This window comes from Epinephelus lanceolatus, chromosome 2, assembly GCF_041903045.1.
Source record: "Epinephelus lanceolatus isolate andai-2023 chromosome 2, ASM4190304v1, whole genome shotgun sequence".
Taxonomy (NCBI): domain Eukaryota; kingdom Metazoa; phylum Chordata; class Actinopteri; order Perciformes; family Serranidae; genus Epinephelus; species Epinephelus lanceolatus.
Genome location: NC_135735.1, coordinates 41472067 through 41489828, shown reverse-complemented (window position 1 = coordinate 41489828; position 17762 = coordinate 41472067). Strand labels below are relative to the sequence as shown.

Below are 17762 nucleotides of genomic sequence, written 5' to 3'. Positions count from 1 at the left end.
ACGCAAGGCAGTGAAGAAGAAGAAGAAGAAGAAGAAGACTGCAAGCTAGTAAACACTGATGTAAACAAGGACTCAGTTCCAAAGTCCCTCATACGCATCCACATCCGCACTAATACACTGTCATTTTAAAATGCTGTTTTAAAAGGTCCATTGTACCACGCCTGAAAAGGCATATCTAGATTGTCTGCTCTGTGGTTGGTTGCTTAGTTACAGGAAATGCTACAGAGATGGCAAAAAGTAAGACCGGAGATTTCCTTGCTTAGACCAATAAAGAGGTGGAACTGTTACTGAAAGTAACACATGTGCATAAGGTGGTCAGTGTGGCGGAAGAGTGGGAGTCATTGCAAAGCAAATACAGTAGCTGTGGGAAAGGTAAGTTGACCTAGCTATATACATTGTGACCAAGGAGACACAATCAGGGACTGAAGATGGGTGTTTGCATCATTGTTTTCAAAAGTCTTCATTTCCACCTGCTCAGACTAAAAGGCAACCTCAACATTTTCAAATTAATATGGGGTCAGCGGCGTTTTCAAAGGTCTCCATTTTAGGGGTTCCAAAAGGTCGGAGTAGTGGGGACGCTAGGCGTAAATATAGCAATAGTTATGTGTTTTAAAATTATTAGTGTGGATGTAACCCTAGACATAGAACCTTCACAGACTTTTAACAACATAACCTTCATCATGTTGAACCAAATCAAAATAGAGGTCACCATAATAAGACAAGTAAGCACACATATGTACATAACATTGTTTACTAATGTGTGAGGTAATATCATCTTTCCAACTCCCTCCATGTTTTTGTTCATTATCTGATTCTCATTGTCGCTGCTGTTTTGCGGACTTGTTCAAAGTGTGTATAAAGGGTTCGGCAAGACAATCAGAGAGTCCTCAAACACTTGCCAAAGTAAAGTTTTAAAAAACTGCAAATGTTTAATGAGGAGGAACATGTATTCATTTGTTTTTAGAGAACTTTTAGAAAACAGGGCAGCTTTAAAGCTTCGCGGGGCAACTTCGCACATCTCGCCATCAGTGTGACTGATGAGCCAAGACAAATTCTTTCAGAGCATAATAAAATCCAAGATATTATCAGAGAAGTGTCTCTTACATTTTCCTTCATCCATGACAAATGTGCTGCCTTAATTCATCAAAATGACACCATCTTATCTGTCAGTATGGTGTCAGCCCTGATCAATGTGTAAATTAGAGTTTTAATCAGGATTAAAGACCATGTTGGTTTAAAATAGGACTGTCAAAGAGAAGTTTGCATGCTATGTCTGATGTCTCCTCAGCATACCAAATCATCACTTCTCTAACCACACAGGAACAGTTGGTACAGAACATAAACAGGTAATGGAGCTTTAATATGCCATTAAAAGGATAAAAGCAATCACCACTTGTTAGAAAAAGACAAGCAAAGTCTTGATATTTAGTAAACATTAGAGTGCCATGTCTGACTTCTCAGGCTTTCTAGACTCCTGCCAGGCATTCCAACACAACCACCAGCAGAGAAAATTGAGTTTAGCTATTTACCAAAGTGGTCTGCGCACACACAGACTCTCTCTCTCACACACACACAGACTGGGGAACCATGCTGATCAAACAAGTCTAATAAAGACAGTTCCCTGAGTGTTAAAACGTAATGAAACCCTTTGGAAAAGGAACTGAAAAAAGTGCATTACAGAAAACAGTAAACACCAGCAGGAGAAGGCAACTAGAGGCATATTTCTTTGAATCTCCTTCACCAAAGCAACATTATTGAAAATGTCTGCATTAAATGAATGTTAGCAACAATCAGAAGCAAAACAACATGTTGCTTCACTGCATTTTTATTTCACTCCAAGCGTTCGTCCCCTCCATTCAGACCTGGACTCAATCAAACAGTGACTTAGCTGCCAAGAGTGATGGAGCTCCATTCAAGGTGTGTGTGTATGTGTGTAAATGTGCTCAGTGCCGATCTTGCTCCCCTTGGTGAGGGGGGGATTGGCCCAGGTTTTTGTAGGCCTGATCCTATTAAGACTTAGCGGCAGACAAATGCAGCCCATATGGTAATGTGCTTACGGCAGGCTAGTGGGGGACTACACTGTATACTCCGTCAGTCAAGGCCCTCTGATCAGAAGCAAGCATAGACAAGGGACAGTTAACTTGAGAAAGTTGAATGCACTTCATGGATTATGGACAGTCTGACCCTGAGTTTCACAACACTGTTGGGGCCATAATTATAAAGCTTCCTAGAACAAAGAGTTGCTTCTAGTGACAAAATTCAAAGAAAATTCTCAGAATTATGATGTTTTTTTTTAAGAAATTCCCTTTACAGGCAAGACTAGATCCTTGTGAAGATAATTCGCAAAGCATCTCAGACCTTGAGAGAACTCGTAAGGTGAAAAACTGTTAGGCTTTAGAGTTTTTTAAGCAGAGTAGAAAAATGGCCGAAAGACGAAGCCGTAGGAGAAATATTCTCCAAAAGCTGAATGACAATGCGTTAATGATTATGACTATGGATTAGATCCTACAGGGATAATGTTTGTGGTTGATGTGCTCACATCTTTCACCCAACACTTTAATGCTATAACACCAGAAATGAAAGTGATTAGGACAGGACTGGAAAAATGCAACAGTGCAGCGGTGATGACTTGTGTCTTTCACAGCCTTCCATCAGCAGAGTGATCATACAAACAATACAGTACTTTCACTACACTCACAAGTCAGTCTTTAGATGCTTTGCTTAACTAAAGACTGATGTCTTTCTCCCTGATTTTGTGTTTAGATGGGCGGATACAATTTCAGAGTTTAAAAAAACTCCCTATGTTGCAGAACCAATAGTAAATCCGCAGGGCGGTCCTTCGGTGGCTCGCTGAACTCTTGTGCTCGTAAACATAGTCCGACTGCGTTAAAAGTTTTAAACAAAGTCGCTGTAAGTTCTTCATTTCCACAATCTTGTGGACTGAGCACACGTTTGATAAAACGGAGTTAAATCTCTCGGCATCCATTTTCAAGCTCTCTGTGTTTGTTTTCTTGCGGACGAGAAAAGGAGGAGCGCACATTTCCGGGAGGGCGTGTCCTTTTAAAAAATGCAAGAGGCGTTGCTTTGTTGCCAGCCGTTTTCTCCGGTGTGTTAAACACACTTTAGAAAGGAGTGTCCCCAGACTATCAGAAGGCGGAGATCTCTGATTGTCTGGTGGCGAGACTATACTTTCACAGTTTTATATTGTGATGCAGTTCATTTTATTTCCACTGGGTGTCCACACCTTGCAGGCTCAACCGATCACACCTTTTAAAATAATGCATCATATCTGGCAACAAGGTCAACCACACCTTCTCACTAAACCCACTGTCACACATGCACTGCAAACCTGAACTTACATAGACATGTAGGAGCTGTATGCGTGTGAGAATCAGGACAATAAATGGACTTTACCCTCCCAGTACCCCTATACAGTCTGTGTGTTCGATTGAGCCCATGTGTGAATAGAGCAGGTAATTGTCCCCAGAATTAACAGCAAGCAAGTAGGTGTTTTGATGACGTTCTAACCATTCGTCTCGCACAGAACGGAAGAAAACAAACGTCCAAGGGTCATTCATTTACACAAAGGTAGCGATAAAAATATCTTACTGGAGACATTACAAGATTCAGGAACTTCTGTCGGTAAGAGCCAAATCCAAAATCATCATCTGCGAACACTGTCCAGTGGTAATACAAGAAAACAGCCTGTGGTAAAAGTCTCAGTCCCTTTCTTGCTTGGAGTTGCTCTGAGAATTTTCTGAAATCACACCTTGGCTAGGACTACTTCCTTTTTTAGACTAATATGAATACATACTAGAATATGTATTTGTGAATATGGCCCCTGGTTTCTCTTCCAAAGTTCTTCTTAGTCTTCTCCACTGCTCTTCTCTCCCTGGATCCTCCAGTATCATTGCAACTGTAAATCTACTCCTAACAAAAAGACAGAAACCAGATATGACAAGTTTTCAGTTGGGTTTCAGTCATTCCTTTCCTGTCTCTACACCCCAACTCCAACACAGCCCTCAGGACCCTTAAGTATGCTTAAATGTCCTGGGAGTCTGCTAAATCTGTTCGGCAACAGAAGCTAGGAGTAAACTCCTGTAGGTCAGAGGTCTAGTCTTGTCTTTTTCTAGAGTCACCTGCTCTCCCCCTGTTTCTCTCACAGCTTCCTACATAGATCCACATTCTGCTGCTCTGCTACAGGCCTAACCCCTGCAAAACTCCTTTACAAGTCTACAAGGAGACATCACACTATCGCCCCCTCATAGTACACCCCTTACTCCCTTTAAATTGAGTGTGTGACAAAATGTGCTCCCTACAAAATCAGGTCAAGATCGTGAACCTAATCTCCTTGTTGGTGAGGATTAGGTTGACTGTGTTTGATCTGGCAGGTGGTCTACAGGGAATGGAGGAGTGAGGAGGGAAGTGGAGGGGGGGACGAGGAGAAGATTCATTTTCCGTCTCGAAGAAACTCCTCAATGGGATGGCTTTAATCGGCTGATCCAATAGAACTCTTTTACAAGACTCAGCAGAAGATACATGCTGGCCTCATTAAATGGATGAATTTGTGCAAAATCAAATGAATGATTTTAAAGACTTCTCCCGCTGAGTGAGGATGTTATAGTAGGGCAGAGGTCAAAATGTACAAGAAGCTGCCATACCTGTGTGGTCAACTTCCAAATAATGAAGGGTTTTATTAGATATTACCTAAAATTGAAGATATGGATTCCCATACATGCCTTTAATGCATGTATCTACACATCCTGCAAGTCTGCTTAAAAAGTGTTAGTGATTTTTGAAGAGGAGAGCTCAGACTGTCCAGACAGTTCAGTTTGGGGTTGAAGATGACATTAGAGACAAGCAGTTAGATTCAGGCTAATCCTTCTTGTTCTGCTCAGATTAAGAGCAGAGGGGCCCTGCCAAAATAATCGCAGATTACTGGGGACAAACACACTCTGAGTCAGGGGCTAAAACGTGACTCAGGGGTACATGCTGCAGCTGGGATATGGTCTGAGTGTGTTTTGGTGGCTGGATTGTATTGGTGGAGATGTGTGTTGTGGTAGGGTTGAGGATGGTGACAGACGGGAAGATATGTCATATTAAGACATAAACCAGCCTAATGTTATTGTCTTCGCACAAGAGTTCTAAGGGATCTGACAAGTAATACAAATGGTATCATGACTTGGGTTTGATGTTTATCCTTCCCCATCTTTCCATCCCCTCTCTGTCCCACTGACCCCTTAACTCACCATTTAGCAGCATCAACCCATTTTTTCAGCAGCTGCTGCTACAAAGCACTCTTTAGTGCCACAGGAATGATAAATGAACTTGACAGCTAACCTGGTTTAAAGAGCTCTGTGGCCCTTTTTGGTCTGCCAGTTCTGGTGTATAATGTGTATCATATGAGGGCCGGTCTGCCTCTGAAACCTTTTGGTCTTTGATCCCTTGCGAGGATTAAGAGACAAGTCGGCTGTGACGGACGGAATAGCCACATCAGTGTCTGCCCGGCTGTTAAGTATGCAGTGATGAAGCCGGTGGAGTAAAGAGGACAATAAACTGAGTATCTGGACAGACACTTTAATAGAGTGGCTATGATTAAATAAAAAAAGAAAACGTAAAAACCTGAAAGGCTACATTTTCTCAAGAAAATGTATATGTGCTTTAAATAGTAATAACTGAAATAAGTCCATACACAATTACTGAAAGATGTTGAAATGGCAGTTGAAATTCAGGTGCTAAAAGAAGTTGAAAGTTCATTTTAAGTGTCAGTATGAATGAAGTTGAAAAGCCAATAAAAATGAGATCAACGGAAGTATAACTTGGGGTGAAAGGGCTGTGAGGAAGTGAAGATTCAAATGAAAATAAAGCAGTGAAAGTGTGAGAAAAGCGAGAAGTTGAAAGTGTAGGTGAAGTCAATGTCCCAAAGGAAATTAGTGCTAGTTCAACTGTATAAACTGGAGGATGAGGGCTGGAGGGTTTTGAGGGTGGATAGCCAGGAATCAGCATTTGGCTGCTGAAACTGAAAATATGGTTGCCATTTTTAATTCACCTTATATTTTGAGCAATATTTTGAGCTTTTGAGTAAACAATTTTTTTTGTCAGTTTAATAAATCTGCACATTTGTATGTGATATTGACTGGTTAGTCAAACTTTTCCCCACACAGTCAAACAACTTTGTTTGCTTTGGCATGAAAATAGATGTCTGTGTGCACACAAGTGACGGCACCAACACACGTCTAGAAATGTCTGCATTTGGTTCTGACTGTAACAGCAACCAAAGGCAAAAGATTGGTTGGCAATTTCTCAAAATGGTTGCTTATGGCAACTTGGGTTGGAAACTGAACTCGGTACTTTTAAAGATACCAACCAAATTACATCAGTACTACTGAGCACTGATCTACGTTAAATCCATTGGTGCCAAATGACGGTACCTAAAAGCGCATCTGGGTGAGAACACTGGGTTTTAATGTCATTATGAAGTTAGATATAAATGCAGTTGAAGTCTCTAATTTCTTAAATAGCATTATATTCTTCAGAAGTCCTTGTTATTTAGTCCTACGGTGACTCAGTGTAGGCACCCATATATGTGACTGACAACCATGGAGGTTGTGTAAAAGCCGATGTTAGATAAAAAGATGATGGTATGAAGTCATTCTGATATTCAAGTCGCATATGCAGACTCTACTTGGCTCAAAGGCAGTGTACAAGGGCAGCTGTAATTAAGAGAGCAACTGTGTCCTCTGTATCCTTGTCATCTCACCTGCATTTAAACACACAGAAATGCACGAGTCTGTGTGCAGACATGTAGGATTGGATGTGACATGTCACTATGATCTAACCTGCTATGACTAATTCCTAAATGATGGCAATCATTAACAGTACAACCCGAACAGCAGATTGTCTGTGATGAAGTCTGAGATCTGTCCACCAATCAAGGTGGTGGTAGCCTTGGATGTTAGCCATTAGTCAGGATTCTTATTATTGTGGTATGAGTTTCTGGTTATACTGTATGTGAGGATGTGTGTGCTCATGCATGAATTTGAGTTGTGCATATGTGGCAACACTGTTTCCTTTAATAGTTGCAGAGCCACAGGTTGATCCATTAGGATACTACTGAGTGAGACATTCAGTGTTTGGCTTCAAACAGCATGAACTCTGCTCAACATTAGCTGGACAGACATCTCACTAGATCTCCAAATCAATTCCTCCTCATTTTTTAAAAATATTAAATATCAAGAGTGCTTAAAATCCTCTTGACAGCTGGCTAGGAACGCAACTAGGAAAAACATTAGAGGTGCTGTCTAAGAATTTGTGTTGACTCTGTTTCTTGGTGATTGGCCATGGATCCCACAGGCGAAAATAAAAACAAAGTTAATTGGTTCCACCATGCCCATCATGACTGTTCCTGAGTTACAGTATGGAGGAAATTGCTAGTATAAACACAAGTTCTTCAAGGAGAATACTTTAAACCCTTAACAACAACAAAACGTGCTCAAACATTGCATATAATTGCAACATAATGTCAGTGTTGAACACGACCTCTGTAAGACTGACTTTGGTCCATGGATTACGCATTCTGCAGTACAGGCAGGCGAGGGGCTGAAATTGCATGAATGATCAGTAAATTAATCCTTTTTCTAAATATCCCATTGCAGACATCCTGCTTGTCCTGTGTTACATTTAAAGGGCCAGTGTTGTGGGGGCTTGCTAACTAACTGCAGGCTGAGACAATCAATTAGCTGATCGCACCATTGTGACACAACAACAATAAATCTATTGTATGAAAGTGAAATAAACGCTCAAGAACATGTAATAAATCTCCGAGTGTTCAGGGGAATAACAATAAGGGACTGTACATCTCTTATGAAACACAACATTAAAACTAAGGATCTCTCATGTGCCTGTAATGACATGCACAGAGCCCTGTGCTAACACAGAGATATGCACTGTGGGATCTGGGTCTGCAGAATTATGTTTGTGTGAGTGAGCAGCAATGGGGGACGTTTGCTGGCTGTCTTGGCAGCTTTCAGAGAAAAGAGCACGCTATTAGAAGGTTTTCCTCGTCTGGAGCACGGGGAGAGATTGTCTGTCTGTCTGGACTGTCAGCCTGACTGATGAGAGCCGTTATCAGGCGCATGTGTATGTGTGTGTGCATGTAGAGTATGTGTGTGCTTGTCTGTGTTGACAGCTACCTGGCAGGCAGCGCTTTCAGGTGTTCAGAAAGGAAGGATTTCGGGACACGAGGCTTTCAAGAATTGCTTTCTGGCCCAAACTGCAACTCAGATTTTCATAGTAGAGGCAGCCGCATGACAACATGAATCATTTTGTCATCTGTTTGGCTAGTTAATAACATTAAAAAGGAGGTGATGAATTTGAAGATTATGTGAGCGTGTGCAAGTGTGTATACCTCGGGCTGTTGCAGGAGCGCTCCCTGTACATGACACCTCCTCCACAGGTTCTCGAGCAGTCAGACCACTGTGACCAGGCTGACCACTGACCATGGACCGCCCTAGGACCGTGCTCCCCGTATTTTACACACTGACCCCTTCGACACCACTGGAGGAAACAAAGAGAGGAGGATATTAATGAGGAACAAAAGACACAGAAATAGCTTTCTTATCAGAACTTGAGCGTTGGCCTGGGCTTCTTGCCTGAGTTTCCTGGTTTGGACAAATGCCCAGCACCACACCTGGACACCCACACTCTCAATCTACAGCCAAAACACACACGCGCACACAAACACATACTCATACACGTGCACCACACCTGGGCCGATCCAAGCCAAACCCTGCACTCACACACATCACCACCTCTCTCTCTTTCTAAATATCATCTTTCGATATGTGAGGAGGTACGGCCGTTCTGTGTCCAGCTGGAAGGAGCAAAAATGCTTCTGCAGGTACATGCATGTGTGAGCAGCAGGAATGAATACAGAACTAAGTTTTGATTGATATTAGTAATTGACTTTTAATAAATTCCAAATAAAAGAATCCAGTTTGAGCTGTCTCCTCTGCCTTTATAAGCAAGGATTTACATTGGCTCAGGAAAGTGAGAGTGCTTTAACTAAAAGGAAGATTATGATTTATGACACTTGTCTCTTATATCAATAGGCTATTATTTCTATGAGTTATCACAAGATTTTACTCACTAAAGTAATTGCCATCATCAGGGAACACCATCACACCACAACAACAAAGCTTGATTTATCTAAACCACCTGAAATGTCAGTAAAAATCTCTCATTACACTTACAGTTACAACAAACACATCACATCGAAGTTGAATTAGGAAGTGTCTCCATAAACTGTGATTTTAAAAAGACAGTTTGGTAGTGAATTTAGGGTTTTCCCTCATTTAAATAAGTATGCAATATGTTTTGCATTTGGGGAAATAAGATTATACTCTGCCTTGCCAAGAGTTAGATGAGAAGATTGATACCACTCTAGAGTGGTATCAATCTTCTCATCTAACTTTCTGCAAGTAGGCATTTTTACCAAATGTCAAACTTTTCTTTTAAAACTTTCTTGCTCATCTGACTTCAGTTTAGGGATATCACACAATTCCCACATCTCAGCAAATAACTTAGTAAGTGCAATATTATCATTAGCCACAGGCAGTGTTGGTGGTAAAAGTCGTAATGAGTAATAGAACTTTGTAATCCAAGTCATCAGTTTATATGCTCCTTTTTCAAAAAAGCAACCTTTTACTTTTAAAATATGACCGTTTTGCCATGTTTTTTGTTGCCATTAATTGGATGATTGTTGAAACATGATGTACTGTAGCTGCCTCCAAAGAATGAGCGAGACCGCTGCTCAGCAGGCAGCTGTTCAGCAGTCAGCTGAGAGGCAGACGGAGACAATGGGGAGAGACCGCAGGGATAAACAGCATGTACATGAAGCACATTTTCACATCTGACTTGGTGAATTAAGGGTTTATTTCAACCAAACCAGAGTTGGTGACTGCTGGAACAGTGGAGAGACTAACTTTGAATGAGGTGTTTTACAATGAGTTCACAAGGCAATTAAGCTTGTCTCAGTTTGGTGAAAGGGAGAACCTTGGATTGGTTTACAGTTGTTTTGTTCTGTTTTATAAGGGAAAACTTTCCTTTCGTGAGCTTCTTTTGTTTATTTATTAGATACACACAGTGCAGTGAGCTCACTACTGGACCATCTCCCAGATGAAACTAGGAGGTAATGAAAAGATGTACGCTGTAATGTAATGTACATTACGCTGTAATGTATAAAGTTAATTTTTGATGGCAGTTATCTTATAATATAACAAGTTGTTCCAAAATGTAACATAATTGTTTGCATTCTTTGATTATCTCAACATTGCATTTACATTTATTGATGACTAAACTATGGATGCACTGATTCACTGGCCAAACATCAGTATGAGCTGATTGCAACACTGTGAATAGGAATGATAGCCCGTTATACGCAAAACATAATTATATTATGCATCCAAATGAGACACTGTCAGGCACATGCTTGTCCCTTTATCACTTTTAGAAATGTATGCATGGTGTCTAATTAGTAAAGTGAATAATATTTTCAGGCAACAGAATGAGTGACTGGCTGCTGCGATTCTTCACAGGAACATGAAATCATTTCCTCACCATGTCAGGACCACAGCTGGTGCCTTCTGCAGCAGGCATGAACTTGGTCTCGCATCGGTGCCCTGTGCGATGACACCACAGCGACTTGCAGATGTCCTGTCAAATAAGTCAAACACACACATACACACACAGGATGAGACGTCTGTCAGACATGGTCTTTTTTTTACCATCATCGGTTTTCTTATGACCGCAGACTGACGGCCTTTTGGCATCGTGTTCCTCCCCTCTCCCCTCTCTCCTCTCCCTTGACCCAACAGCACCTGCTTCCTGCCAGGACCACCATCACGCTGGTCAATAAGCCCCCACCACCCTGATAACCGGGGATAAGCTTCTCCACAAAGCCGTGGTGTCAAATCTAATCACTGTACTTCTTTAATGAAACGGGATATAATTGTATGTGTCATCTGACCCAACAATACAGAGACAGAGCGAGCGAGTGAGCACAGAGGGAGAGCTGGGGTCGAAAGACAGGCGGCAGAGTCTGGCAACCCGCCCAACAGCAACTGGCAACGAGAGAGAAACCAGAAAGGAGGGAGAGTAGGAGTAGAAGAGACTGCTCAAGTGTGTATGTGCATCAGTGTTTGTGTGTGTGGCAATGACTTAGGCTACCTTTGGTTACACATTTCAGACTAAAGACCAGTTAATTGAGGACGGCTTGTCCAATTGGGGACAAAAGCTGTGTCCCCAGTTGGAAAAAAGCTCATTTTTGAGTCAGTGGTTAAGGTTAGGCAAGTAGTGGTTAGCGTTAGGGGTTAGACTCCAGAAAATGAATGTAAGTCTATGAAATTTCCCCAAAAGTGACCAAAGTAAATGTGTGTGTGCGCATGTGTGCATGTGTGTATGTGTGTGTGTGTGTCATTACGTGTGTGTGTGTGTGTGTGTGTGTGTGTGTGTGTGTGTGTGTATGTGTGTGTATGTGTGTTTAAGTCTTTTCCCCCATTCTCTGATGCCAAGCAGGTGGTTGACAGCCATACCGGCATGCTAAAATTTTTTTACATGATCCCATCGGGGACAAAAAAAAGTGTGAAAGGCAGCCCTAAATCCACTGTTAATCAGTGTATAGGTTAATTCACCACCCACCGACTTGCACACAGGTCTAAGAAATGCAGATGTAGTATTTGATCTTCTGTTAGGGAAACATAGCCCGGATTTAGAGAAGTGGTGAATAGCCAAGGTGATGTCACTTGGGCTAATCCGACATATATACCATTTGGCAAAGTCGATTTCCCAGCAATTACAGCTCTGGAGAGGATACCCCGTAGTATTTTAAACAGCATTTACATGTGAATCAAAATCACTGAATGCATCCATTATAAAGGCTTATACCAAGACCACAAGGCTTTGTGAAGGGGGGCAAGGCTGGGGATTCCCATTCAATTTATGGAATGCATTTCAATGGTGGGTCAAATGTGGGGGGTTTGAGGTTGTTGTGCAAAGATCACGCTAATTAATAAAGTGCCAATTTAGCACTGCATCATTAGCGCTGCAAAGCAGACAATTGCTGCCCCTGTATGAGCTAGGTGCTCCATCTCATTACTGGAGGCTCATCTAGTGAGTCTCAGTTTAGTCAAAGGGACGCATGAAAAATGCTTGATTTAGGAATGTTGGGGTCTATGTAAAACCAGGACTATTCAGCTTCTATAGATTTGGTTCTTTGTAACTGCAATACACAAGGTTAGTTTAATGATCTATTGTAGGAATGATCCTTTCTCCTTTCCTTACTCTTCCTGCTTTAGTGTATAATGTCTTTTCTGGTTTGTACAACATGCTGCAATTTTAGTCAGAACTTTATCAAAAAAAGAAACTTAAAGATACTGTCAAGAGAACACCCCAGTTAAACACAGATATATCATCGCCTTTTAAGTTGGTATGATTGATTGATTGTTAGCAAACAGTTGCAATTTGGCACATCCAGCAGATATAAAACGACACTAGGACTCTGACTTTTTGGAAGTTGGAGTATTTGTGTCCATCTGATAAATGTATGTCCAATATTTTTGCTCCTTTTATCTCTGTTTGTTCTCCACCAACTCCTGAGGGAAATGTCTGGCTCTTTAGCTGCTAAATGCAGCATTTAGCATGCAGCATTTGGGTGCAGATCCCAGGGGGGATGGGGGGGACATATCCCCCCCAAATTCTGAAAAACACAAATTGTCCCTCCCAATTCTAAATAGCCTAAATGATTGAAATTGAACAGATGTATACAGTAGTCCTATATACTGGGAGAAAGGGAAGATGATGAGGAGAAATGGGAATCCGTGAGAGGCGAGAGATGAGAACGTGAGTGGACATAACATGCCTGAGACCCTGAAACTAGAAGTAGCATTAACTAACAGCGAAGCAGTGAAAAGGAGGGTGATGGCTGGTTCCATGTACTACTGGCTGTTTAAGAGAAATAAATAGTAAAGGTAAGCATATGATTCTCTTTGTAGTGCTTTTTGAATGACTTGGTGATGAGCCTCTATGAAATCGTGAAATATGCTGGCAATCTCAAGCGCTCTGTGGACATGATTTGCACGCGTGCAATTTAAAAAAATCACAACTGATTGTGTCCCCCCAAACTTGTCATCAGATCTGCACCCATGTAAATGCTCCACTTCATTCACCAGCTATTTCTGTGTCTGCCGTTTGGTGCTGGGGAAGCAGAATATAGTGGATTTTTTTAGCATTTTTGCCCAAAAAAAAACCACTGAGAGCAGTGAGAGTGAACCAAAAAAATTGTGGCCAGTTAAACAAAACAATGTGCTTAAAGATGCTAGAGAGCTGCATCGAGCTTAAGAGTTCTACAGGGGCAGATGATAATTCTCTATGGCTTTGTCAAGAGTCAACCTTGTCACATATATTTAGTCATATAGCCTAATCCACTGTAAATATAAAAAATGTTTCATTGTTTAACCCGTGATAAAAATTTATAAAATGAATATCTCACCTTGACAAAATCAAGGCCGCAAAGTTTGGCCTTGGAGCCAAACTGCCACTTGCACTGTGTGTCTGCATCATACAGCTGCCCAGGAAGCTGTTCAGGATACTTGTACTGACCGATCTGCTTGGGCTCGTCAATCAGACAGGATGCCTGGGCTGTTCTGGTGAGCACAGCAAACCACCTGTGTCAGTCAAAAAGCGAACAACGACAACTGACTGGCAAATGTGACAGTGTTGGTGCACTTGCACACGGCGTCTAGGCCTACCCAAGGAAGCGGCTGAGGTACTGTCGACTGCAGGTGGACCAGAAGAAGACCCCGTTGTTTCCAGCCAGAGTGGGAGACATAATGTTGCCTTCTGTCTTGCGACATGGATTCCCCTCACCATCATGGATCATCCCAAAACTGGAGAGAAATGAAAAGAAACAAGTGACTTTAAAGTTTAAAGTTTCTGTGGTTTGTTGAGGTAAGCCGGCCTAGTCACACGTGCATGTTAGTCCACGCGTATCCCACTGGCTAGCTCAACGTACCAACTTTGCACTGCACTCATCCAGCAGTTACAACTGATACTGGGACAGCTTCATCATGGAAGCATAGCGCCCAACCTCGGGTGCCTCTCTGTCATTAGCTCAGTCAACACTGCTGCCGTTGATTAACACTGATTATGGAGTTAGCACCATTGGCTACGAGCCACCAGCTCAGCTCCCTCCTAATTGAGAACCATGTTCAGACAACTCTTCAGTCTTAAGTTCACATAGAACACCTTTAAGAAAAAGAAAATGACAGTTGTCCTTGTGATGATCAAACTGATGTCATTGTTTACCCACCATTTTCATGCAACACTATAAAATCATGAAACTACAGCTTGTTGGAGTTATCAGAAAATCAATATGCTTGCTAATGTGCGTAGCTAAGATTTCTTCTTTACTTATTCATTGCTGCACCATGTGTTTAGTAATTACTTTTTTCTTGAATTTGTCAATGATTAACAGTATTAGCCCTTGAGTCAAGTTGTTTCTGGGCATGCCTTCTATGGAGCTGGCTAAATTCATTAGGGTATTGCGGCTAATAAATATTCTGACATATTATCACCTGGGTGAAGTAAAAACAACACGTTGTCCCTATGTTGTGTTGAGAGCATGGCAGACAGACAGAAGAGTTTAACCACAACATGAAATCAAAAAAATATCAAAAATAAAGGTCCTCCTATCTCATAGGAAACGTATAAACACAAACACAGGGCCATGTGGCCTGAGGCAGTTTCCATTATTCTCTCATAAAGTGTCACGGGTTGGATGAGGTAGTGCTCTAACGTAATGCTCTTATTTCAGAGTATATTTGTTTCTTTAAATCAGACCACATTTATTTCATTAAATATAGATTCATTACATCCACTCACAACACAGAGCCAATATAGTGACTGGCTCTAAAGTAACACTCCAGTCTGACATGGTTTCATCTGTTTAAGTCTGTGTGGTCTATCGTGGAGTTCAGAAACTGTGTGACTTGTAAAGCTTGCCGTGATGCAGTTTTTGTTAAAACATACTTGTGTCCAGACTCGTGAGCAATGGTGAAGGCCAAGCCCAGTCCTGTATCCTCATTGATGGTACAACTCCTGTACTTGCTGCACATTCCACTAATGGGGGCAAAACCTGCAGAGGGAAAGAGAAAAAAGACAAATAAGGTAAGGTAAGGTAAGATAGGGTATGGCAAGGCAAGGCGAGGCAGTGAGGTAAGGTAAGGATAATAAAATAATAATAAAACCTCAAGTCTGTAACATAAAAGCATTTTCTCTGTCTCTGTGGTGTAACTGAGCACACTCTTTCCGTTGAAACCTGACAAATTTGGCAGGCAGCAACTGTTTGTCATATCTGCATATTGCGCACATGTATGCTTGCATAAAAGGGGATTTCACACCTGCAAAGAGCAATCTCACAAGCCCTGGACAGCTTTACTTAAGTTTGTTCCTAGACTTTGAAAGCCAATCAGTTTAGAGGAGGACAACTGCTGATGGCAGACAGCATTAGGAAAAAGATTTACTGAACAAGCTGATGAAAATATCCTGTGGTTACTGTTTTTTCTCACTGTCTTTTTTGGCAGCAGTTTCTCCCAATGGACCCAAAAATATAAGAATATGTACAGTAGAAACATCAACATGTGGCTGATGAATGAGCCTGTGACTTAAAGAGCCAGATGTTAAACTTTAATAACACTGGCAGAACATACATAAATACGGAAGTTACATAAATTTAATAAATAATTCAGAATGTGAGTCACCTTTCACCTTTTTTACTCATGCAGTGAATGAGATAAAGTGCTGTCCTGAGATTACTAATAATTAGTGGTGTGAAAGCAATATGATTATGGTATTAGTCAAGCTTAGTTGGCTACGTTGATGTTGTTCCAGCTGCCTTTTGTACCTACAGGCCTCAAGATGTATAGGTACACTGAAAAAAACTCACCCTAAAGTGCATCACTGGTCACTTCATTTGTTACACTGTTGCAGATTTTTCACCTTGCTTATTCAGACCCAGGTGTTTTGCACATTTGTTGTTTTTCACACAGATTTTTCATATAAAATTATGACAGATGATAGACTACCTTAGAGACCGAGCGCAACATGTCACTGAAAACCATGCACACCAGAGGGGAAAACAATAGGCGAAAGGATTTGCAACCAAGGCATGACACGCTAACTAAATGCCTGTAACTAGCTACAAACGTTAGATTTCAGCATGTTAGAGGATTATTTTAGCATCCATCTACCAAAGAGGAAAAGGTATATTAACAAAGTTGAAAAACAAAATTGTCTATCGCAGTGTCCCTCCTTCTTACCTTGCTTATCTTTTATCTTACAGAAATTAGCATGTAAATGCAGGTTTTTTAAACACAGGAAAATCTGCTAAAACGAGCCACTGATCTGTCATGTTCAGCATCATAACAATGCTCAAAAACAAGTTAGTAAACAGTAGAAAGCAGCATGGAGGCTAGTGAAAATGTTGGGGTGGTTACCTCTTTTTTTATATCAGTCACTTATTTGGTCTCTCCTTAAAACTCAGTGCCGACTAATCTCACATCCGCATCCATATATGTCTTCTTAAAGGCTCAGTTCTAGGTTCAGAAGTTCATAAAAACTTAGTTCTGTATTCCTTAACCTGTTGGTAGTGCATCCAACCACACAGCAGCTTTTAGGCATTTTTCTGTTGTTTGCTATAGGAGACAGAACTGAAAAGGAGGCACTTTCATGCAATACAAAGTCACTGGAGAGTGATGAACTGTTTTCCCCTTCAGTGCTGCCGAGATGTAATTGTACTGTGTCCCTCTGGCAGGATACTTTTTGATAAGCTCCCTTCAAGTGACAGTTAATCAAGGTCATGTTTGCATTTCTGGCCAAGCAACATGTTTGCATGTTATACCCTCTCTGATGTTTCCTGTCTGCATCTACGCAGTCACAATCCAAGAAAGGCAAAATGCCAAAAAAGTCACACATGCCTGGCTTTAAGATATTGTAAAAACGCTCCAATAAAATGTAGCTTTCAGTCACAGTGGTACCATTCTTCACTTACAATCTCTTCTGCTTGCACCTGTCAAACTTCCTTCACTCCTTCTTGTAATGTCTGCACCCACAGTATCACCTCTACACCTGTCTACATGCCAAAAATTACAACATTTATGTCATGCAGTGGATTCTTGGTTGTCACCACGGAAGACAGCTCGCACATCTCCTAAAACCTTCGTCACACTCCACAGTATCAACTGCTGCTTCCCACTTGGTAAAAAAATAGGATGTTTGGCTTGTAAAGGGTAGCTGAGCACAGTCTCACCCAGGGTGTCACAGGGCTCATTCTTCCAGGAACAGATGTCCAGTCCGGTGAGGAGAACCGCGTGGTCATGCCGTTTACCACCTTTCCCCACCAGACCTGACTGCCACTGACAGAAACTGTTGAGGGACTGGTCAGCATGGTGATTGATGGTCAAGCCCAACTGGGAATGAAGGGAAAAAATTACAGATACAGAGCTACCAGTCACCAGTGCCCAGTGCAAAACAACACAAATTTGCAGAACTATAGTCTGAATCCACTCACTGGGTCCTGTTCCAGTAGCAACAAGCTAACAACCACTATGTTGATGTCTGTCCCAATGGTGCCATCTTTGAAAAGACTGGAAACCTGAAAAGAGTAGAAAACAGTTTAAGCAGAAATATCCCACATGTCAAATCTAATA

At 41.5% G+C, this 17762-nt stretch overlaps 1 protein-coding gene across 1 annotated transcript in view; it reads right to left on the bottom strand.

Moving 5' to 3' along the window:
- Window positions 1-17762, bottom strand: part of adamts18 (ADAM metallopeptidase with thrombospondin type 1 motif, 18) — a 77435-nt gene that overhangs the window by 36749 nt on the left and 22924 nt on the right. Inside the window, exons 6-12 of the mRNA XM_033639122.2 lie at window positions 17624-17707; window positions 17363-17522; window positions 15085-15190; window positions 13806-13943; window positions 13547-13700; window positions 10618-10713; window positions 8408-8556 (exon numbers count right to left, since the gene is read on the bottom strand). Coding sequence (XP_033495013.2) covers window positions 8408-8556; window positions 10618-10713; window positions 13547-13700; window positions 13806-13943; window positions 15085-15190; window positions 17363-17522; window positions 17624-17707 — 887 coding nt within the window. The remainder of the gene's footprint in view (window positions 1-8407; window positions 8557-10617; window positions 10714-13546; window positions 13701-13805; window positions 13944-15084; window positions 15191-17362; window positions 17523-17623; window positions 17708-17762) is intronic.